Below are 24,816 nucleotides of genomic sequence, written 5' to 3' on the forward strand. Positions count from 1 at the left end.
CTTGACTGATCTAAGCAAATCATGGCCATCTTGTTCTTCTTTGCTTAGATAGTCAAGTTTTTCCAGCTTCCTTTGCAACTAGAATTGGCATATGACCAATGGGATATTGAGTTAATCTGGAACTTCAGGGAAATTTCCAGTCTGCTAAATTTTCTTGTGCCTTCCCCTGAACCCAGGCCTATTACATTACCAGTGCCATCATTTGTTAAATGGAAAGAGCTTAAATTTGGGAGTTCGATAGGAATCTGTTGTTCCTGAGCAATCTAGGGCAAGCTCCTTATTTCTGTGGAACCTTACTTTTGTCACTTGTTAAGCTGGGATAAGTATCTACACAGAACAATGGAATAAGAAATAAATTGGACAATAAAGGTATGAGAAGTCCATGTGGCCTATAGGAGGGCTCAGTAAATGGGATTCCTTACCTAATTAAAATTAAAAAATATCCCTGCTATTCCAATAAATACTCTCACTGTGGTACACAGACCCTGTTATTCCATGTCTTCCACTAAGTCATTCTGATTTAATGCTCAGAAATAAGCATATTTGTAAAAGTATTTTTTTTTCTTTTCAGAGGCCTAGTTTTCAGAGAGAAAGAACCACATGTTAAGTAGGTAGTTGCCAAATTTCATTTTACTTGTTTTTATATCCACATGATTGTAAAAAAGCAAACAATGCTAACGGCCACTTTGGTAGAAACAGTGTTCAAACCTCAGAAGGATTACATTCTTTGGACAGGTTTTATGCCCAGGATATCAAACCCCTTGGCCATGACAGCAGCCACTGCTTCACACAGCAGCATACGGCACATGTTCACCTTCAACACTTTTCCTGAGAAGACAGAAGAAAGAAGATAGTAATAATTTGGGTTTTCTCTTTGAAAATCATTATTAAAGAATTGACATTACTTCTGGGTTTTACTGAAAAGTGAAAATCCCAACCCACAGATGTTTTGGGGCTTTAACTAGAATCATCTTTACCTTAAACTATAGAGACAATCCAAGAAATAAAGGTAAAATTCAAGAGTCTATTTTTATCTGATAATGAGGACAAGAGGTACAAGGTTTGAAATGATCACAATTGTAAATATCATCTTTCCTTTTAAAATTTAGTGTTCTTTCCCAGGCCTCATCTTCTTATGTAAATGTAAACTTTAATACCATGATAATGCTAAGATTTTTTTTCCTAATAAAGTTTCAGTTTACAGAAATGACCCTCGGAAATACCTACTTGCCCTGTGACACATTAATTCAGTCTACTTCATTAACTTTTAACATGACAGAGCAGAAAGCCCAAGGTTTAAAAAAAATAAAAATAAAAATCCCCTGCCCCTCCCTGCTAGGGGCAGTTTTCCATTACCAAGAACCCCAAAGACTTGTCCTGGAGCCCTCAGTCACACTGCCTTTGCTGGAAATGTCTCATTCCTAATGAGCGCTCGTCCAGTTGTTCTCTTTGGAGCCTTATGATTTTAGGCCGTGTGCATGAGGGTGAGAAGGCTAGACTGTCTGGCAGTGGGAAGAATTCCACTGATGCTTTTATTAGAGCTAGTTCAATTTTGTCTGTTATATATGATATGGATCACTGTGGAATTGTTTGGGAAAGGGGGAGGGGGCAGTTCCATAAATGAAACAAGGTCAAAGCCACTCATACTCATTTCAAATAAATGCCTTGCTGGTGTCCCACCTGCCATGTACCCACTCACCAGTCTGTCGATCTTTCTCTACACAATAGCAGCTATCGTAGAATTCAGTGAAAGTAGTTGCCAGCTCATAGATATAATCACAGAGCGTGTGGAGAAACAAGTCATCTAAAATCTTCTGCAGAATCTCAGGGAACCGTAAAATGCACCGGCCTAGTTTCCATTCCTTCTCATGGTCCAAAATGATCTTGGTCTCTCGAGCAGCTTTCTGGAGCATCCCTTCATCAATATTTGCCAGACGTGCAATTGACCTGGAAAATCAAGCAATAACCACCATTCCTCTTTGTTAGGCACTCAAAAGCATGTAATAAGAAGTGACTGGTATAAATTAAAAATTCTCCTCATCTGATTAGAAATAAGACAATGTTGCACCCACAATCACCTGATTCTAGTGAAGGCATACAACAAGTAAGCGGCCGTGTTTCCTCTGTCATCCAGCATTTTGTCAAAGGAGAAGATGTAGTCATTCAACCGGTTATGGGAAAGATCAGCGTATTTGATACAGCCATAAGCAACAGATGTCTGAGCAGCCTTCAATTCCTCTGCAGTTAAGACCTTTTAGAAAAACAAAAACAAACCTCATAGCTTACTGACCACTGCCTTTGTCCTGGTGTCTCACTGATAGAACACAGGGGTAGGGAGCATCTATTGATGTTCCTTTAGCAGCAAACTGTAGAACAACATGGGCTTAACTACAAAGAAAACAATGAATATATTACTCATCAGCTATGCACAACAAAGGATGTTTCTATGAGAAACTTGACTTGTAAAATAAAATCTAAAAACTAAGGTCAAGTAATTAATGGAAATCAAAACAGGGTGTCAAGAGTATGAGGAAAAACTCATGCATTGTTTTGCCAATATCTGGTCATACATTCTGAGGTATTATTAGGCCACAGTAAGTAATTAAGGATTTCTGATCCGGACATGATTTGGTACCTTTTAGAACACTAACCCTTACACCAAAAGCAACTATGTAAAAGCTGGGAAAATTGCCCTGACTGGTATGGCTCAGAGAGTATGCCCTGCAAACCCAAAGGTCGCCAGTTTGATTTCCCAGTCAAGGTACATGCCTGGGTTGTGGTCCAGGCCTCCAGCTGGAGGCGTTCAAGAGGCAACCGATTGATGTTTCTCTTGCACATCAATGTTTTTCTCCCTCTCTTTCTCCCTCTGTTCCCCTCTCTCTAAAATAAATAAGTAAATAAATAAAAACTTAACCCAAATAGATAAATAAATAAAAGCTGGAAAAATTATGTGAAGCAACAATTTGAAGTCACCAGAGAGCATCAACACAAGTGAAGTTTTGGTGGGTTAATTATCTTTGGGAGAAGGGAAATAAGCCAGTCCCACCTTCATTTGGCATTTTCCCTAGGGCATTTTCCTAATCCCTATGTGCTGGTCAAGGGGAGGACAAAACCAGGCAGAAAGAAGGTGGTCTTTTTCTCCTCACTAAAGCAGTGAGGAGAAAACCACCAAGAGGGTACCAAACAGGAGTGGAGAACTCTGAACACAGATCTTTCAAACTGTCTAATGGCTGGCGCTAAAAAGGCATGCATGATTCCCAGAAAATCTAGCTGGAAAGAGCAAGTGTGTGGCTGAAGAGCTAACGAGATTTCAGCAGCTGTATAAGTAAATATCCTCGTGAAACCATGAGGGACATATTTCGAGATTAAAAACTCATCCTTTGAGTAAGGTTAAGTTGAAATAGTTCAGCCCTAACATAGCCAAACCAAGATGGACAGGGTTAAGATAATCAGCTAGTGTGCTGGCTCTACAGAGAGAAGAAAATTTAACTAATCTTTGGAAGAAGATATAATCCAGGATTTAAAAACTTTTTCATTCACAATGTAACAGTGATTGAAGTAAATATGATAAATTAATCAGGTAAAAATTATAGAATAGGTTGTACTAACAAACTCACAGAAGATTCGTGTATTAAAAGTTTACTTATAAGTATTTTACTTTTTATTTATTGATTTGAGAGAAAAAGAGAAACATCAATTTGTTATTCAGCTTATGTATGCATTCACTGGTTGATTTCTGTATGTGCCCTGACTGGGGATTGAACCCACAACCTTGGACTATCAGAACAACACTAACCAACTGAGCTACCTGGCCAGGGCCTCCTTATTTTTTATTTTTTTAAAGTATATTTTATTGACTATGTTATTATAGTTGTCCCGTCTTTTCTCCCCTTTACCCTGCCCTGCCCTGCACTCTCCCTCCCTCAGCATCCCTCCTCCTTAGCTCACGTCCATGGGTCGTACATAAAAGTTCTTTGGCTTCTCCATTTCCTATACTATAGTTATCCTCCCCCTGCCAATTTTGTACCTACAAATAATGCTTCTTATTCCCTGCACCTTTTCTCCCATTCTCTCCCCTGCTTCCCCACTGATAACCCTCCATGTAATCTCTCTTTCTGTGATTCTGTTCTTGTTCTAGTTGTTTGCCTAGTTTTTTTTTTTGTTTTTTGTTTTACTGTTCAGTTGTTGATAGCTGTGAGTTTATCATTTTACTGTTCATAGTTTTCATCTTCTTTTCCTTAGATAAGTCCCTTTAACATTTCATACTGTTCAGGCTTAGTGATGATGATGAACTCCTTTAGCTTTACCTTATCTGGGAAGCACTTTATCTGCCCTTCCATTCTAAATGATAGCTATGCTGGCTAGAGTAATCTTGGATGTAGATCCTTTATTTTCATGACTTTGAATACTTCTTTTTGGCTTCTTCTTGTAGGGTTTCTTTTGAGAAATCAACTGATAGTCTTATGGGAACTCCTTTGTAGGTAACTGTCTCCTTTTCTCTCACTACTTTTAAGGTTCTTATCTTTAATCTTGAGTAATTTAATTATGACGTGTCTTGGTGTGTTCCTCCTTGGGCCCAACTTCTTTGGAACACTCTTGAGTTTCCTGGACTTGCATGTCTATTTCCTTCATTTGATTGGGGAAGTTTTCCTTTATTATTTTTTTGAATAAGTTTTCAATTTCTTGCTCTTCCTCTTCTCCTTCTGACCCCTGTGACTAGGATGTCAGAACATTTAAAGTTGTCCCAGAGGTTCCTAAGCCTCTCCTCATTTTTTTGAATTGTTTCTTTATTCTGTTCTGGTTGAATGTTTATTTCTTCCTTCTGTTCCAAATCATTGATTAGAGTCCCAATTTCCTTCCCTTCACTGTTGGTTCCCTGTATATTTTTCTTTTTCTAAAAAGATGTTATTTATTTATTTTTAGAGAGAGGGGAAGGGAGAGAAATATCACTGTGTGGTTGCCTCTTGTGCACCTCCTACTGGGGACCTAGCCTGCAACCCAGGCATGTGCCCTGACTGGGAATTGTATATTTTTCTTTATTTCACTTTGTATAGCCTTTACTTCTTCCTTGATTTGTGGCCGTTCTCAATCATTTCTGTGAGCATCCTCATTACCAGTGTTTTGAATTCTGCATCTGATAGGCTGGCTATTTCCGTGTCACTTAGTTCTTTTTCTGAAGTTTTGATCTGTTCTTTCATTTGGGCCGTATTTCTTTGTCTCGCCGTACCTCTTACATTGTAAGAGGTGGAACTTCAGGTATTTGCCAGGGCTGGGCAACCCATTTTGCTGCATTGTGGTGCTTTATGTAGGGGAGGGGTCTGGGAGGGAACAACACCGCTTGCTCGGTTCTCGCTCTGCTTTCAGCCACCTCCCACATTACCCACAAACAAGTCGCACACTTCTGGTGCTGATTACCAGGTGGGTGGGCTTGTGTATGTTCTAGGACCCCGTAAGCCTCTCCACAGGACTCTCCTATGGGACTGGCAGTTTCTCCCTCTGCCACAATCCCCATGGGGTTTTATAGCCCGAGATTTTGAAGGTTTCTACCCTGGTGCTGGAACCCTGGGTTGCATGGTCTGTCTTGCTCCGCCACTGTCCCTCCCAGTGTATCCGTACAAATGTGGGACTGCCCGGTCCACCAGCCACTGCCTTGCTGTGTGTCCTCTCCACCCCTCCTACCAGTCTGGATGAATGTTTCTTCTTTAACTCTTTGGTTGTTAGACTTCCATACAATTCAATTTTCTGGCAGTTCTGGCTATTTTCTGTTTTTAAGTTGGTTGTTGTCCTTCTTTTGGTTGTGCAAGGAAGAAAAGTGTATCTACCTACTCCTCCATCTTGGCTGGAAGTCCTTCCTTATAAGTATTTTATAGACATCAACGGTTGTACTTAACTAAGGAATGGCACTGACCACAAGAAAATGGGCAAGTGTTAGTAACTCCTGTCAGAACCAGGAAAAATGCTACCTGCACATCCTGTTCCCAGATACCAGCAGTGAAACTGCAGATGGAGCGATGAAACTTCATGACACATGGAGGAGATAACACAGAACCCACCCAAGAGCAGAGCTGAGAAACTGCACAGAGCCAGAAATTCCTTTTTCCCCCTCTTCCCACAGTTTCCATATATGAGCTAACCATGAGGCCTGAGATGTGGAGACAGGCTGAGATGAGAGTCCCTCATCTTCTAGGTTGCTTGCACCTGAATAAAACCACTTTCCTTTACATCGGCACCTGCCTCTTGAGTATTAGCTTTCAAAGCTGTGGGCAGCTGGACCTACGTTCAATTACAACAATGCCCAACATCTAGTTACAAATAATGAAGCTTGATAAAGGAGCCAGATGAAAGGACTAAAAACCAAGGAGATGGAGTGGGGAAAATAAGACAATAGAAACAAACAAAAAGACAAAGGCAACTTTAAAGTATGGAATTATCTAAAAGGAAAAGTTATTTTAAAAATACTTATTACTAAGTGGAAAAGTAGTAACTGTTTTTACAGTGGAGACAACTGATAGTATCACCTTAACAAGGCATTCAAATTTAACATTAACATTCATGAGACTTACCAACATCATGTGTCTCCTGACATAACGAAGGGAGAACTCTTGCCAAGACTGTGTAACTTGGAGTAAATCATAAAGAAACATCAGACAAATCCAGGTGAGGGATATTCTACAAGAAAACTCACTGGTATCATTCAAAAGTGTCAAGGTCATGAAAGTCAAAGAAAGAGCAAGGAACAGCTCAGATTAAAAAAGATTAAGAGTGTTTCTGACCAACATTTGATCCTAGAGTGGATTCTGGCCTAGAAAAAGGACACTTGTAAAACAAATAGTAAAACTTGAATAAAGTCCACAGATTACTTAATAGTATGAATCACCATTAATTTCTTGATTTTGATAATAATACTATGACTATGTAAGATATTAGTATTTGGGGAAGCTATTAGGGGAATTCTTTGAACTGTTTTGCAATTTTTTTGTATGTCTAAAATTATTTCAAAATAAAAAGCTAAAAGATTAAGGTATTCAAAAAATTTTAAGAGGGATAAAACTGAATAAAAAGATTAAAAATATCACGACATTTAGAATACAGAACAAGCTACACCTGAAGTAGAAAATGAAGAGGAGAGAGAAAAAAGTGAAAAAATAAATAAAACAGAGTGAGAGACACATGGGACACAATCAAAAGTTCTAACATAATATATGTACTTGGAATTCTAGAAAGAACGCAGTGGGGCAAAAACACAGTATTTGAAGAGGTAGGACTAAGAATTTTCCTAAGCTGACAAAAGATCTCAAACCACAGATTCAGGAAGCTGAGCAACTCCCAAGCAGGGTAAATAGAAAAGAAAGAAACAACCCTCCTACCCCACCAACCCCAAACCTCTGCCACACACCTCTTAGTCAAAGCACCAAAACAAAGACTAAAAAATACAACTATAAAAGTAGTCTGAGAAAAAGATATATTGTCTTCAAAGGAGCAACAATAAGAAAAATGATTTTCAAAAGAAACTATGTAAGCTAGAAGACAATGGAACACCATCTTTAAAATGCTGAAAGAACAGTTGCCTAACTGGAATTCTATACCCAAACAATAAAATTTTTATTATTCAAACTGAAGATGATATAAAAGTATTTTCAAGCAAATGCTAACAAAACTTGTCACCAGTAGACTTGCGCTACAAAAAATACTAAAAGATCTTCAGACTGAACGAAAATAATCGTAGTTGAAAGTAAGAAACTGCAGGAAGGCTAAAATACACAGGAATAAGTTTGTAGATAAATAAAAATAAACACTGCCAGTTTAAAACAAACACTGGACAAAAAGTTGGATAGATCCTTCATAAAAGAAGATATCTAAATAGCCAATAAGCATATGAAAAGGTAATCAACACCGTTATCCATAAGGGAAATACAAATTTTAACCATAGTAAGATGCCATTACACACTCATGAGAAAGGCTAAAATAAAAGACAGATAAAATCAAGTACTGATGAAGATATGGGGCAACTGGAACAATCACATATTAGTGGTGGGAGCTCCTTGGACATTTTTTTTTAAACATTTATTTTGAGAGAGGAAGGGAGGGAGAAAGAGAGGGAGAGAAACTTCAGTGTGAGAGAAACATCAATATGAGAGAAATATTGATCAGTTGCCTCCCACACATGCCCCAGCTGGGGACCAAACCTGCAACCCAGTGATGTGCCCTGACTGGCAATTGAACCGGTGACCTCTCGCTCTGTGGAAGGACACCTAACTAACTGAGCCACACTGGTCAGGACTCCTTGGAAAATGTTAATAAAGTTAAGCATAAGCCTACGCACTGTGTTTCCTATTCTGATGGCTCATCAGTGGTCTTGGGTGGTAGGTGTTGGCTGCTATGACTACTCTACAAATGCTCCCAGAGAAAGGAGCTCAGCAGATGGAGACTCTAATGGAGGCTGGAAACTCAAACTGCTTCACGGTGCAATATTTTCCCATCACTGGTTCAAAGCAATGACAGATAAACTGCCAATAAGAAGCAGAGGTACTATGCTATATTAACAAAGGAGAAAAAGCCATGTTTTGTAACAGCCAAGAACTGTATTTTCAAAATGGATGCTTAGCAATTCACAAAACAAACTTACTATGCAATAAAATCTGAGTAATATAAGCCTGTGGTAAGTGGACTGACTTCTTATAATCCTTCCCAGTTCTATCAATAAAACAAAAACTCTCAACAAAATGCATGGTACACAATATGTAAATAAGGCCTGGAATTACCTTGTCTCTTTCTTTTTCCTTCAATTTGTCCATGGATCGTTTTAATCCTTCTTCCAAAAGATCTATGAGGCGCACTGTTTCACCTGAACGTGTTTTAAACTTCTTCCTAAAAAAAATAATTTAATGAAATTCCTAACTAAATATATTCTGAAACAGACCTGACTCAGAAATCTTTAAAAATGAAGGTTTCACACTGCCCCATTTCAGTTCGCAACCAGGGACGATACCAAAAGAAAGAAACAGGCCTACTTTCAACCGTCCTTCCTCTATGGCCCTCAACTCAAAGCATTCTATGCTTTGGGCTCCTAATAACATTCTGTACATATTCACTGTTAGTACACTTCCTAAATGGAAAGAAACAAGCCATTTGTTATTTTGTTCATTTTCCTGAACACAAAGTTGGGCTTAGTTGTTTTACCTTCTTAGAAATATTATTAATAAAATACACTTTTGCTTCTAGAATTGTTTGGGAAGTAGGCAAGTCAACTGGGACCTTATTTCCATTTCTCTATATAGTAACCAACCCTGAATGCACATTATAATCAGCCGAAGAGCTTAAAAATCCTTCAAACACAACAATGGTACAAATGAAGCATTCTTTTCTATCTCGTACAAAGCCTACCAAAATAATTGTGATACTTCCTATTAGTTATATTTTCAGAGGTGCCTTAGAAAGGATCTTCTTGTCCTTTATCACAGAATCGAAACTCTTCTATTACTTCAGAAATATACGAACTACTCCATGGCTTTCCTTATGCCACTCCCTCACTGAATGTCCAACAACCTGTAAATCTTCTATTTGACGAAAAGATACCCATCATAAAACTTAGCCAAAGGGCTAAGTGAAGCCTTCTTTAACATCACCATTTTGCAATCACTTTTTTTTCATTACTCCCCACCTGTGCCTGCCTGGAATTTCTGGTTTTTGTGTTTACTCCTCCACCAAGCGATGGGATGCATATTTGAATACCAAAAGAGCTTTCAAAAAATAAGCCTAGTCCTGACCCATGTGTCTCAGTTGGTTGGGTGTCAGCTGCAAAGTGAAAGGTGAAAGGTTGCCAGTTGATTTCCAGTCAGGGCACATGTCTGGGTTGCAGGCTTGGTCCCTAGTTGGGTGCATACAAGAGGCAACCAATTTATGCTTGTCTCTCTCCCTCTCTTTCTCCCTCTCTTCCCCTCTCTCTAAAAATAAATAAATAAAACCTTAAAAAAGAAAAAAAAGAAGTGGGGTATAAGGGGACTAAATGGTAATGGGAAAAAAATACAATAAAATTTAAAAAAGGAAGAAGCCTAACACCCATGTTAGACCTAAGTCAGTAACTACCCCTGGTGGGGCCTGGCATGTATATTTTAACATGCTCCATGGAGAATCATTCAAGAGCATTGTGGAGCACCCACCCGATGCCAGGCCCAGCAGGTCCTCAATAAACAGGCATCCAAGGAATGATAGCAAGGTGATTAAATACAAGGATCAATTATTTATTGTAAAATGTCTTAATACAGAAAAATCTCACCAAAATATAGGTGGCAAAATCTGTGGGCATTTAAAAAAATCAACAGTTAAGAAACTAAGGTACTATAAGCAATACTCAACTCAGTGGTTAGCTTTTCAGCACTTTCTTAGGACCATGAACACCATAAGGACCCAGGGTCTTCTGCTGCAAAATGAGTGGAGCTCCATGGAAGATTCATATATTATGATTAAAAAACGTTTGCTGTCGACGCCAACAAGGTCTTTGATCTTCATGTAACCTGTGTCTACAATAATACCTTGACACACCTAACCTGCCTTTTATGTTTAATTAGGGCTTTTGTACATTGGCTAGTCAGGCATCTTGACCTACTTCATACGGTTTTTATAAGCATCATTGTCTTTGTGTAATAGTAGTATTTGGGCTGGGTCACCAAATCTAAAATGCCAAAGATTTTAAAGACGCGATGATTAAATAGCTAAGTAATCTCCTTTGGATGTAAAATACTAAAAATTTTTGCCTTGGAATTGATGAATACTGTGTATAAATATTTGCTTGTATTTATATTTTATTTCATAAAGGCTGAGCAAAATGTGGGGAAAGAACTCGATTATAGGAAAACTGAAAGTATGGCTAGTAACATGTATGTTCCAATAAACTGCATGTTTTTGAGATTAACATAAAAATGGAAGCTGTGAATCTTAAAACATGGACATTTACAAAATGCCTGAAATATACTGTTGAATATATTGTTTGAAATCTAAGAAGGTACTGCGACAGACTTTACAATTTAGATCTGTGGAAATGAAAACTCTCTTTAAATCTGTCAAGTCTGTAAGCTTAGTTTTCATTCAACTTGGTGCACATCTCCCTAAAAGGTTACACTCTCTGGCAGCAACAAGATGTAAGTGCAAAACAGCTCAGCTGGATTCTCCATTAGAGTATCAGCAGACTAAATAATTGTGGACTTTTAAAATTCTAATATGGTATCAAATGACATGAACCCTCTTCCAAAGAAACGCAGGGGTCAGGTATGTCACTACCACCCTTAGGTTTTCCAGACTTACTTGTCCTCCCCCAGCACCACGCCAAATCCAGCATGAGACACCCGAGTTACTTTAGGGTCATACCAACCAATCATTTGAGCAGCAGCAAATACTGTCTGGAAGTGCACAGACTACAAAGAAACAGACACAGAACATCACTTGGTAAACTTTCTAATAGTAAAAAAAATGACTTAACGCTTTCTTGTGCTTAAGGATAAAGATCTGTAAAATTCAAATCACTCACAAATACTTGTATGGCAAGTATAATTATAAAAGCTCTTTTTTATTCCTTATATATGAGGAACAGTAAGAACAGGACTGATACATTCTATGTTCAAAGGTTTTTTAAGCAACTGAATTTAGGGCAGGTTCATGTGTACTAATTTCAATTAAATTTCCCTGTCACACAACCATTTTAGATAAGAATTGTCACTGAGGTTCAGAGAACTAACACTATTTCTAGTTTATGGAGACAGGCCAAGACGCTGAAAAGGGTCCAAGTCTGACCAACTCCAACAAACCCTGTTCTTTCTCCTACGTTACCATACTGTTCTCAATTTCAGTCTTGGGGTAAAATTTATGGTCTTCAAGTGTCAAATGCCACAAACCTCGCCATACCATCTCACATCCAATCAGACAATGTAAGAACATACACAAATCTACAAACTCACTTGTCCATTGTCCACCACATAGATAATCATATCTGCTTTTTCCTCATGTAGTCTTTGTTTAATAGCAGCCAGGTCAGATGTATCATATGTATAACCTCCATCTGATTTTACTATGGTTAACGGTATGGAACATCCTGGGACAAATACAATCTTTCTGCCATCATCCAACTGCACAAATCCTAGAAAAATAACCTTTGTTAATAATGTTAAAAGAACCCCTAAATTTGAGAACACAAACCAGAATTTAAATAAGTCTGTTTAGAAAATACAGAAAAAGGAATTATATTAAATAATACCATATTGAAAATTCTGTAAAACAACTCAGTTTCTTCAACAAAAGAAAAAAGGGAGGGGAGGGAAGAGATACCTTACACAACTTAAAATACATATTAAACATATGTAATGTTCAGACTCTGAAAGAGAAACTCTCATGATTAAAAAAGATTGACTCTATCTGGGATATTTAAACTCTGATGGGCTACTTAATAATATAAGAAATTATTTTTAATTTTCATGGATGATAATGGTACCGTGATTCTGGAGTGGGAATAAGAGCCTGTTCATTTAGACATATACCAAAAGAGTTATGGATGAAATGACACATGATGAAAGAAATGCACACACATAGCAAGGTCGCCTGGTATTCATAGTAATTGAGACGGGTGACAAATCCATGGAGTTGAGGAGCACTAAGTCTATCCACTTTTACCTTTGTTTAAAAATTTCCAAACAACAATTAAAAAAAAAAAAGAGAGTGGTTACCTTTATCTTCAAATTCCTTTACAACATCATTCATTCTATCTTGATAGAAGGACTCTCCCCTCTCTATTAAAGAGATGTCCAATGCAGCGTAGATTTTATTAAACTCTAGGAAAAAAGGTCACCAAATGAAGAAAATGGTAAAGAATTTAAACAAACAGGAAACACGCATCTTACATTAAAATAAATTTATTATTTAATTCAAATATTTGGAAGGGAGACAATCATATTTAAGAACTGTATGATACATAACATTATATTACATACTGCTATTTTGAAAATGTGGAAAAAATATGGTAAGACATGTATCAAAATATTAACAGTGGGTGAAACTAGGTAATTTTTATTTTCTTTTTCCTGTCTACATTTATATTTTTTTTTCTGAAAACGTGTTTGTGTAAGTTTAAAAATTTTTATTTTTTAAAAAAATGTAAGTAAGAACAACAATAACAAAAAGAAACAAAGCCCTTCAAATTTGAAGATCAAATGTTTACTAAATTTTTTAACAGTTTTTCCTGATGTGTACCATTTACCTGTCTAGCTGTGCATCAGTGACAAAATATGACCTAAGGTAACATTATAGAATACTTTACTACCTAGTGCTGTAAAATAGCCATCATTAGTCTTCTTTGTCAAAGATCAACTGGCTATCCTTGACCTTTTATTCTTCAAAGTGACCTTTACAATTACCTTGTCAAGTCTGGAAACCTGAAATTGTCTTAAATGAAAAATGAATTGGAACAAGGAGGGGACTCTGCATGACGCTATCCAAACACTGTTATATCTGCTGTGTATTCTCTTCATTTTGGTCCTACACATCACAAAATAAATTTATTCCTAAGTGTTTTATAGTTTTAATTGCTAGTGAAAATAGGATCATTCTTTTTCCTTTCCTTTCTTTCCTAATTAATTTTTACTGACTTCTGAGAAAATTAAATTTTGCACCTGCCACTTATAATACACTTTCTTAATAGCTGTTTCAATTTCAGAAAATATTTAAGAAAAAAATCTATTTGCCAGTCCTTGAAAACATAACATGTCATTTAAGGCCAATTCTAAATAATAACTCAAAGAAATTACATGCAATAGTACTTGCTGAATGAATGAACAAAGTCCAGAATCTCACCTTGGCGGGAGACATCACAGATAAGCTTCCAAGCTTTTATGATATCTGGATCTTTACTCTGGAGCAGAACTACACACTGGTACGCTCGTTTTTTAAATTCCTCCTCAGTATCAAATCTCTTCTTGGATTCCTATGTTTAAGAAGAGAAAACTAAGGTTTATGAAAAGAGCCAACCCCATATTTTAGATTAAGAATTTGTTCATTTAGCAAAAAAACAAACAAAACCCATCAAAAAGTCAAAAGCGGTGAAGTCAAAACTTAGAACACTACGAGTGCTCTATCTCAACAGTCAAGAATATTGTTACAAATGAATGTGCCAAAGAACGCTATTAATTCTTTTGAAATCATTTTTCTTGGAAATACAAAATTCTCACCATGTTGCTACCTCCACTTTTCTAATTCACAAAAGCCCTACTCACATCAACGCTTTTGTGGGTTCCAGTAGAATAACAAAGAACAGATAACAGGTAGGGCTGATTTTTCTGGGCTCTATTTCTTATTCTAGATGTGATACTGGATGAATAATTCTTTTTGTAATTAAAAATAAAATTGTTTTCACTGTTTTATTTCTATTTTGAAAGCAACACATGCTTACTGTAAAAAAGTATATATATATATCCTACCCCAAACTAAACAGTGATAACATTTTGGTGCATAATTCTAGACTTTTCTTTGCAAATACACACCTATGTATTTCAACAAAAACTAGAAACATATGACTTTTCTTTTACTGTGGTTTTGAAATTTAGCAATGTATTATGAACATCTTGCATTAATAGATTTGCCTCATTATCAGAGCACAGAATTCCAAAAGGTAATTATAACCTTAGAACATTAGTTATTTTTACCTCTTTCATATCAGTAAATATTTTGGTTGTTTTTAATTTTTTCATTAGAAAACATTTACCAAAAGACCGAAAAAAAAAAAAAATCCACCCCACAAATGTTTATTTTTTAATGTAGTAATCCTATTCTTGGGAAGTTGTCTATCATTAGGAAATCATTATAAAAAGAGAAAAAAAACTACATGTTCAATGTTGTTCATTAAACAGGTAAGAGGCCCCAAAATGAGGACAAAATCAACCACTGAGTAATGTAAACTTTGGTACATCAATCCAACAAAATCCATGCAGCCATATCACAAAGAAACATTAAAGAGTTTGTGATAGCCCTGACTGGTGTGGCTCAGTGGGCAGGCATCATCCGGCAAACTGAAAGGTCCGCGGTTCCATTTCTGATCAGGCCACAAATGCCTGGGTTGTTGGCCAGGTCCCCAGTTGGGGGCATGCGAGAGGCAACCAATAACATCTGTTTCTCTCCCTCTCTTTCTCCCTCCCTTCTCTGTCTAGAAATGAGTAAATAAAATCTTTAAAAAATAATGCTTAAAAAATTTTTTAAATACTAGGAGGGGGTGGAAAAAAACAATTTAAATAGTAAAATGTATTTTGATTAACAAACTCCTAAATTCACTTAACAATAGGTAATGTGGTAGAATTTAATTTTTAGAACACACCAATACAAAAGCAAAGATAATGCGTTAATGGCGTGGAGAGTTCTCCAACTTTTAATTAGATCCACAGTAGCTTCAAATACCATTCTGAACTCTCTAAGGAAAATGAATAATTATAATGAATGATAAACACACAAACAATATAACAATAACTGGTATCAAACCTTATAAAAGGCCTGAAGATCCCCAATAGGAGGTGAAACTGTTAAATAATCTGGAAACTTATCTTGCAGGTGAGCGATGAGCATGCCAAACTGGGTCCCCCAATCTCCTACATGGTTTAATCTAATACCAATCAGAGAACATAAAATAATTTTAAAATGATAAACATGATTAATTTAGAGGAATTATATTCCATTAGAAACCACTAACATTTAGATGCTGGTATATTACATTGTTTATTCATCTGTTTCTTCAGCTGGTTTGCAAGCTCCATGAGAGTCAAATACAATGTCTGCTATGCTTATCAATGTATATTCAGTAACACAGGCTGCACAAACCAGGCCTCCAGGATTTGCTGAATGAAGGAAGTTTCTATCAATGGACTGAGATCTTTTTATTGTGTAATTACCTGGGACAATGACAGCTAAGCCAATGTTGGTCATGACCACAATTTTATGAAAATTTACCTTTCCAACCAATTATCTTAGTATAATTTATACTGTGGTTCTCAGCTATCAATGGACAAAATTCTACAAAATATATGTCAATTCAACCACTTCGCATCCCTCACTGCTTTTGATTAACCTCAAACCCCCCGATCACCTCGTAACTGGATTATTGCAATAGCCTTCTAACTTATTACTATAGTTCTCCCTTCTTTGCCTGGCTTGGTTACAGAAGCTGGAGTCATCTTTAATTAGATTATAGACACATCTCATTTTATTGTGCCCTGCTTAATTGGGCTTCACAGAAGTTGCATTTTTTACAAATTGAAGGCAAGACCCTTCACCAGCAAAAATAGGTATGACTCACTTTTATTCTGGCTCTTACTTTACTGTGGTAGTCTGCAGCTGAACCTGGAGATCCTGGCTCTACTAACTGAGACTCTGTGGTAGCTTCCCATTACACAAAGAGATAAAATCCCAACTTCTACCATGTCCTGCAAGGCCCAGCATAATCTGTCGCTTGCCAACCTCTCCCCATACTAGAATATAAACACCTGATGTGCAGAAGGCACTCCAGAAATATTTGTGGAACAAATGGGGGAGGTTATCTTTTCCTTTGTTCCACCCCCAGAGAACTTGAAAAGTGGTTAGTTCAGAGGAGAGGCCCAGGACATTAATTTATTTAAAAAGCATACTGGATGATTAGAAGCAAAACCACAGTCATGAGCCACTGATTTAGTCAAAGATTCTTTCTCAAGTGACATTTATCATTTTCTTCAGAACTCTCCAAAGGCAAGAGTATATACCTTAGCACATCATATCCTGCAAATTCAAAGAGGCGGCACATGCTCTCTCCTATGATAGTTGACCTGAGATGGCCTACATGCATCTCTTTAGCTATGTTGGGAGAGGAAAAGTCCACTATAACCTAGGACAGAAAATAAAAAGAGAGATGTTTATAGACTACAATATTGTATTATATTTATGTAATATGATAAATACAGTTACAGAGGCAATCATATTAAAATATATAAATAAATCAAAATAACACATTGTATACCTTAAATTTACACAATGTAATTTATATGTCAAATATATTCAATAAAGAGATTTTTAAAAAGGGCAGAAACCTTTTATTCTGCTAACTTATTCATTAATAGCATATGTAATAACGAACTCAGACTTAAATAGTAGCTTGGCTTGCAATTCAACTGCATTAAGTCTTCTGATGAATTGACCTCTCCATCATCAATTGAAAACGAATCAAATTTGTTTATACAAATTATCTACGCTCTATTTCAGCAACACCTCAAAAACATCAGCTGGCTACCTCAAATGCCTTCTGAAATAAATTGAAGAGAAAAATCACAATTATAAGCAAGATCCAGGAAAAAGGCTATGCTGCAGTTATATTCATAATCTCAAATACTAATGATTTAATCTCAATATGAGATGTGAAAACCATTCCCAGTTATAGCACTTTTCATATAGTTTTAAGTATTAGCACAGCAGGTAAAAATTGTACATATACCTTTTTGTTCTCTCCAAGGGCAGGAAGTCGAACACCATTCACCAGGAGATTGGTCAACTGTTTTGACACAAAGTCCTTTCTTAAGTGGACATTAATAAAACCTAATGAACAGCAGAGGGGGAAAAAATCAGATAGCCTCTTTTCTTTAAAGATTGCTCTCTCCCAAAGACTCTCAGTTTCTCTTACACTGGCTCCAGGTACTAGTCTGGGTCAGGCGAAACTCTTCTGGATTCCAATACCACTCAGGGCCTTGGCCTGGCCCTCCTGTCAGCTCCATTCCAGCACTGACTTCACCCCTCACCACTCTCCTGAAAGTCTGCTTGATTTAGGGCCTCTTCACTCTCAGCAAAAAATCTGTTCATCTCTTATCAGAAAACAGCCACAGGTTTATCTGCCATTATCTACCATGTTGCTGCTGAAAAACCCAATCTCAATGAGGTACAGTAACTCACCTAAGATTGGGCAGCTAAATCTAGACTAAAATCTCAGCTTCCTAATTCTCAATCAAAGGTGTTTCACCTTCTTGTTCAGTATACAAGTCTTAACCCTACATTAATATTTAACAATGGTTTTCATTTTTATTTCAAAAAGGATTCAGCATCAATACAACTACTTAAGAAGGGTAACATTGTCATACCAGGACCAGCAATTTCAACTTTTTCAATACATTCATTGTCTGGGAGGTGTTTGGTAATGTTTTCGGCAATTTCTCTTGGATTAACTCTCTGTTCCTTGGTTTTGAGCATCTATAATACAACATAAAACAATTCATTACACAACAGGTTTCAGCAGGTTACTAAGAAATGCACACCAACAAAGCATCAGATGCACCTGACACAGCCCAAACAAAACGCAGGGGCGGAGATGTCCAATGACCCTGTAACACGACAGATTAAAGCATCAAGCGTCAACCATCTCAGGAGGAACACAAAGTCCCCAAATCACGTGATCTCCATTTAAAAATGAATTGCCACACATACCTATAACTTTTTAATGAAGACATAATAAAGTCTTTAGTTCTTAAGCTTGTTTCCAAAGTATTTACATTTCTAATTTTCAAACCATGAGAGTGTGCAATATGCAGACGTGGGTAATAACAAGCACCCTTATAAACTTAAACGCAATGAAGATACACAAATATTATCTGGGGGAAAAAATCTGGACTCTTAGATTAACCCTTTCTATTCAACAACCAAAAAAGAAAGCAAAAAGTCCCAAAGCAGGGCAATTAACCACAAACACATTAGAGAATGGAGCTATTAAAAACAGGGAATTCTGACTGAAAATGAAATACATCAGCCCACCTCAAAGACACCACCATTGCACCAACTATTTGATGAAAATTCTGGTGGGTAAACGGCTAACTTTTAATCCTTCATTTTGCAAATCTCGCCAATAACACACCACAATCCTGGATACACCAGGGGGGAAGTACAAAAAGAAAAATGTACCAATATCGACTACTGCCCTCAAATATTGATAATACACATAAATTTTAACTGAGTATTCAAATCTGTGCTTTTTAAAAATCAAACACATACATTCTCTTTCTCGAATTCTTCAGAATTGTGGAAAATCTTTTCATTGAGGATGCAATAATTTATTACTATTTATGTAAATGATAAATATGATGACAATGCTTAAGAAAATCAAATCACCAAGAGTGCTTCAAAACAGTGCAATCACCTGAGAGATACCCATAGCACTATTACACTGATAGTCCCCAAACTTGGGCTGTTGACTGGGTGTCACTATTAGTGGAGGGTTTTCCAAATCAGGATACGCAGCCTTAATGGCACAACCAAAGATCTCTTGCAGGCGGCTGTTGATATTAATCATATTTTTAGTTGGTTTGTTCCTTTCTGCTTGAAGACTCTGTAAGAAAAGAGTAAAAATATGTCAATAAAATATTAAATTGTCATATGAAAATTTCCCAAATATCTTGAAAGACCTTCAAATGTCTTGAGAAGAGCCAAAAGGTAATATACACTTACAGTTCAATGCTCTCATACCTGGGATAGGCTAAGAAGTGTAACAGGACAAGCCTACCCCACAGCATGTAAGACATACATGAGAAAAGCCCCAAGTTCTCTTTCTATAGTTATTTTATCAGAATACAAATTGGAAGTAGGAAGTATCAACGGCTGACTAAGTCATCTTTTTAGCTTCTCTAAAATTCTAGAAAAAATAGTGTAAAATTTGATATATATATTTCAAATGCTGGAAGTGAAAACCCTATGTACAAAAACAAGTAAAAAAAACTTTGTAAAGTATGAGATTATCTAACTACTATGCTGTATACCTGAAACTAATACAAAATCACATGGAATGTAAACTGTAATTGAAAAATGAAATTAAAAAAAGTAAAAAAATGTGTTCACATGTTTTCTTCATGAAAATGTTGACCTCTTCCAGGCATGAAATGCGTATTAGAAAAATAAGTTGTTTTTTCTTACTGTTTTCTGTGAAGTGGAATACATTTTAAGACGGTGTACAATTAGCCACCTCTATGACTACACTTATCATACCATCTCAAAATCGTGTGTCTCTCCCACCGGACTTCTGGATCGAGGAAAAGTGCTTATTCGTGGCTCTATCCCTGGCCACCTAGCATTGTACCTGCCATGCAGCAGGTCAAGAAATGGTGACTGAACATATATACATTTAATGGACTACAAACAAAATGTTGCTCACACACTAATCACAATTTTATGTTAATCAAAATGTCAATGATGGCAGTATTAATAGCAACAAGAATAAAAGCTATTATTAATGAGTAGCACTGTGTTAGGAACTGAGTCTATATGCATTACCTTACTTTATCTATACAACAGAATTGAGTTACCAGTATTGCCATTTCTGTGTGGGCTAGAGATTAAGTAACTTGCCAAAATTAACAAAGGATAAGCGGCGAAGTCAGGATTCAAACTCAGTACTACCAGAGTGAAGAATTCAAGTTCTACACTTGACCTCATCACCCCCTCAACCACGTGAAAAAATTATATCCTTAAACTCACTAAAACAATGATTTAAGTTTTTAGTAAATCAATCATTGATCCCCTTTGTGGTAACACTAAAAAAAAAAAAAATTTGCTAGCACAATCTAAAGATTTCCAATAGCAAACACTAAAGTTACTTAGATATGATCCTAAAACCCAAAACCTGCTATAAATACATCTCAAACTTTGTATTTCTAAAGGATAGGGGTACCAGTATACATGTACATATTTTTTTGGTGTGTACATATTTGTGAACACACATATATGAATCCATTGTACTTGATTTCTGTACCATGCAATTCAGTATTTGATTAAAATTTAATACTTTTTTTCCCAGGCTGTTCTACATGTGCAAGTATTTCCTCTCCCAAAATGGTAAGCTCCATGAGATTAAGAAATATTACATATGATACAAGTATCTTTACTACATCTCAACATAAGCTTTCTGAAACACCTCACATAATGCCAAAAATTATATCATAAAAATAACAGAGCTTATGAGAAAGCCAGCATCAGAAGCAGATTATTCAAAACCTATGTGACTTTGTAAAAGAGCACTATCACCACAGCAATCTTAAAATCATTCCTGTTAGAAAGGTACCTGTAATTCCTAATAAGTATTAAATAAATATGAGACTTTATCTTTAAAAAGATATGGACAGTTCAATGGAAGACTGGAACAGTTGAAGCTGCTGAGTTACTGAAAACAAGGGTAAAATGCCCGAGACAAACCGAAGCGTCCCGAAGCCAGGGCACCTGGCCAGAGTGAGCCAGGACCACGAGGTGGGGGAATGGGCGCCCCACGCGGCCCCGTTTGCCTTCTGTGGCCCGCTGTTTTCTGCTGTTGGTGTACCTTGTGTTCCGCTCAGGCAGCGCTATTCAGGGGGCCAAAGTGCTTGTGGAACCACCAGCGTGCCCTCCATGCTACACTCTTCTCCATTAAAACATTAGCGCTAACTCGTGCTGTGGGCACATGTATCAGAATACACCGTACTTCCTCTTGTCTCTTTTACATAGTCACTAGCGCATACTAGGCATTTAACAATACTTTTGAACTGAAATAAATATAATAGACAAATGAGTAGAAATAAGTGCAAATGAATGAGGTCATCAGTAGGATACGACATGTGGAGGGAGATTCCATGGAAAGGGAATTTCGCGAATTTAGAAGACCCAAAGACCAATCTCTGAAGCAGGACAGATCACACAGAGGCGATAAAAAAGACTCCGCGGGAGCGGGGCAGCCAGGGTCTAGGAGGAACCGATGGGACCCACGCCAGTGCAGCCAGCGGACGGCCATCGGCACACAGGAGAGCAAGGTGGGGGTGGGGGGGTCACCCCCAGGCTGTGCCATTGGCAGACCTGAAGGCAGGCCGGGAAATTAAACCCCAACTGAAGCCACCTCAGTTTTTTTGACAAAACAGATCAACACTATTAGATTATGAGGTCATTAAATAACAAATGCAGCGCAAGCTACCTGGAAAAAAACTGTTCTGAAATATTAACTGGAAAAAGAACCTTCAATGGCTATGACACTATAAAATATAAAAATGAAATTGTGAAGTAACCAACTTAGGGCAGAGGAGGACTGTGGGTGTATTTTGAAACACTTCCCTTCCCTTCGATTGAGGCACTTATTTAAAATTCAAAAATATATATATATATTTTTATAAAAGTCACAGGCAGACTGTTGGAAGAAATGTCTCAACACTGCCTGAAGCTAACTTTAAGCTGGCCAAACATTTAAAATGATGAAACATCCCAAGAGGGAGGACAGGTCAGCACCAACTTTTCCATTACTTGCACCAACATCTTAATCCTAACTTGTCTAAGGCAGGAAGAACAGGGTTTCTTTGCTCCTTCCTCCAAATTCCTCAGAGCAAACTGTCTGAGGTAACAAGGCGTTTTCAAAAGATACAATAATTCAAACTGTAGAGTGAAACTGTACAACCACAGGACTCACCCTTCGAAGGATATTCAGTCGATACTTTAATTTTAAACTCTCTTCTCGCAACTGCTCCAAATGTGGAGAAGCGACTGAACAGCCACCGGTTTTCAACTGATCAATTTCCAGAGTCAGAGACTTAATCTCTTTTTCCTATGAAAGAAAAGGCACCGCGTTCGGTCCAGTGGGACACCGACTTCCGTGATGTAATGAACTGCGCCACAAACTTCCCCCGCCCCCCTCCGCCAGGGCGCCGCGCAGGGGACAGGGATGAAGAGCCTTCCCTCCTCAAGGCCTTTGGCGACGTTAGCACATCGCCCCTGATGACGTGAGAGCATCAAGGGTGCTGGGAGAGGGGAGCAGGGGTGTTAAGCACACGAAGGGATAAGCCTCATACCCCTAGTTTCTTTCTTTGGCTCAAGTGTTTGCCTTTTGCCCTTTTCTGCGACAAAATGATTTTCCCAATTTTCCCCTCTTTGTGTCCAGTGTCTTCGGTTCTAGACCAGGCTTTTTACTCTAATGCCTACAATTAAAGACCTACCAATTCAGATGGACGTAAAACGCCCAACCTAACAGCATTACTCAGGGAGACGGGCCTCACTTGTAACTTCAGAATGTTTACCAGCACCTAACTACAACCACAGAAAAAAACAAAAAACAGGTGCCATACATAAGTAGGCATTATGTTTCAGGCGCTGACCTAAACACTTCAGAAACTGTAATTCTTACCACACCCCGGTGAAGAGGTACTTCTACCCAGAAACTGGCAAAGGCCGTATGCTTAAGGCAGTAAAGGACTTGCCGATTTACTCGATCAAACTGAACTCTGTGGCTGCTGGTGTAGTACTTTAAAGCACTTCCCTTCCCCTCAGCCCTCCCACTTTCACTTGCACAAGCTCCGAGTGTGCAGGCAGACAGCAAACTCCTGTTTGATAATGAATCCCCTCCGCGGGCTTTCTAAAATTCCTCCTCCTTGGTTTCATGGAGCGAACGGAGGCTGAGCTGCAAACCAGGGCGCAGGGCTCCGGCTCCTATCCCCTTGGCTCTTTGCGGGGCCCGCGCCCCGCCGCAAGAGGCCACGTGTGCGCGGGGAAGGAAGAGCACTTGAGGGAGTGGCTGCAATGAACTCCTCAGGCTCCAGCCGCGCGAGGGCGGGATCCGCCGCTGCGCTGAACCTCACTGTTATACGGGCCCTGAAACGGCGGGCTCTTTCCCGCTTCACCCTGGATAGGCGTTCGCCTCCAAGGCAGCGCAGGCCCGGGACTGCGGACCCCGCTGCTCGCGGCCGAGGCGGACAGGGCGGCCCCTGACAAGCGGCCGCCGCCTGGACGGTGCTCGGGCGGGAGCCGGGGCCTGATTTCTCCCCTCCAAGCACTTCCACTGGCCTCATGCGGACCCACCTGCTGCAGCAGCCGCGAGGACCACTGAGCCACCAGAGGGTCCATCCTCCTGTCAGCGCTTTCAAGCAACAAGTGGCCGGAAGCGGAAACGGCCAGCACTGCCCGGAAGCGGAAGCCCTCGCCTTCCGAGGTCTTGAGGCTGAGTGAGTGCGGCCGTCTCTGCTGCCCTCTGGCGGGATCCAGGATGTACTGCGTGGAGAACCCGCGGGGAAGGCGGCCTGGAGGAGCGCTTAGGTCCCCCTTTTAGGAGAGGAGAGAGGGGAATTGGACCCGAGCTGCTCTGAGCTTGGACTGACTTGGACAGAGGCTCTTACCTACTGCTTCTGTCTCTCAAACGCTTCAGTTTACCCCTCTGTGAAATGCGCACAGAACTTACAAACTCTGTTTCTGTTATTCAACAAGCATTTATTGTGCCCTTCAATATGCCAGACACTATTGCAGGCGCTGGAAACAAGTCAGACCAGGTCTCCCGCTCTCATGGAGGTTACATTCCAGAGTGAAGATATACACTAGACAAAGAAGTAAATATCAATCTCAGTTTTAATTGCCAGGAAGATAATGTGGAGTGACGATCAGGGAAGCCGTCTCTGAGCGCGTGGCATTTGAGTTAAAATTTTAAACAGCTAAGGTAGAATGTAAATTCCAAGGACAGGGGCCTTAACTGTATTTCTTGCTTACGTTTCCCTATAGCCCCAGTACCTTAAAGCAGCAGTCTCCAAATTTTTTGGTTCTGTGCCCCGTGAATTTGAAAAATTCCTACTCCACTGTAGATTTCTAAAGTTGACATCTGAAAACTATTGCCACAACTTTAGATAGTGGTAATGGGCTATTTTCTGGTATATTGTTTCTTATGTAAGTGCTCTCAGGTATTTTCATTTGTATTGGCTGGTGTGGCTCAGTGAGTGCCAGCCTGTGAACCGAAAGGTCACCGGTTCGATTCCCAGTCTGGGCACATGCCTGGATTTCAGACTGATAAGGGCAAGATGA

General features: G+C 38.5%; 1 protein-coding gene across 1 annotated transcript; it reads right to left on the reverse strand.

The window, feature by feature from the left end:
• Positions 1-529: 529 nt before the first annotated feature.
• RARS1 (arginyl-tRNA synthetase 1) lies at positions 530-23,908 on the reverse strand. The gene is made up of 15 exons (XM_054568071.1): positions 23,830-23,908; positions 22,448-22,582; positions 19,172-19,360; positions 18,123-18,231; positions 17,486-17,586; positions 16,761-16,882; positions 15,511-15,631; positions 13,837-13,966; positions 12,714-12,818; positions 11,952-12,130; positions 11,302-11,411; positions 8,763-8,868; positions 2,079-2,251; positions 1,700-1,947; positions 530-828 (listed from the first exon to the last, which is right to left on the reverse strand). Exons 1-15 carry the CDS (start codon positions 23,872-23,874, stop codon positions 719-721), a joined length of 1,983 nt encoding a protein of 660 aa, XP_054424046.1. The 5' UTR covers positions 23,875-23,908; the 3' UTR covers positions 530-718.
• Between the last annotated feature and the right edge of the window lie 908 nt (positions 23,909-24,816).

The sequence above is a fragment of the Pteronotus mesoamericanus genome, unplaced genomic scaffold, assembly GCF_021234165.1.
Source record: "Pteronotus mesoamericanus isolate MK-2021 breed Mesoamerican mustached bat unplaced genomic scaffold, CSHL_Meso_final contig_2, whole genome shotgun sequence".
Lineage (NCBI taxonomy): Eukaryota > Metazoa > Chordata > Mammalia > Chiroptera > Mormoopidae > Pteronotus > Pteronotus mesoamericanus.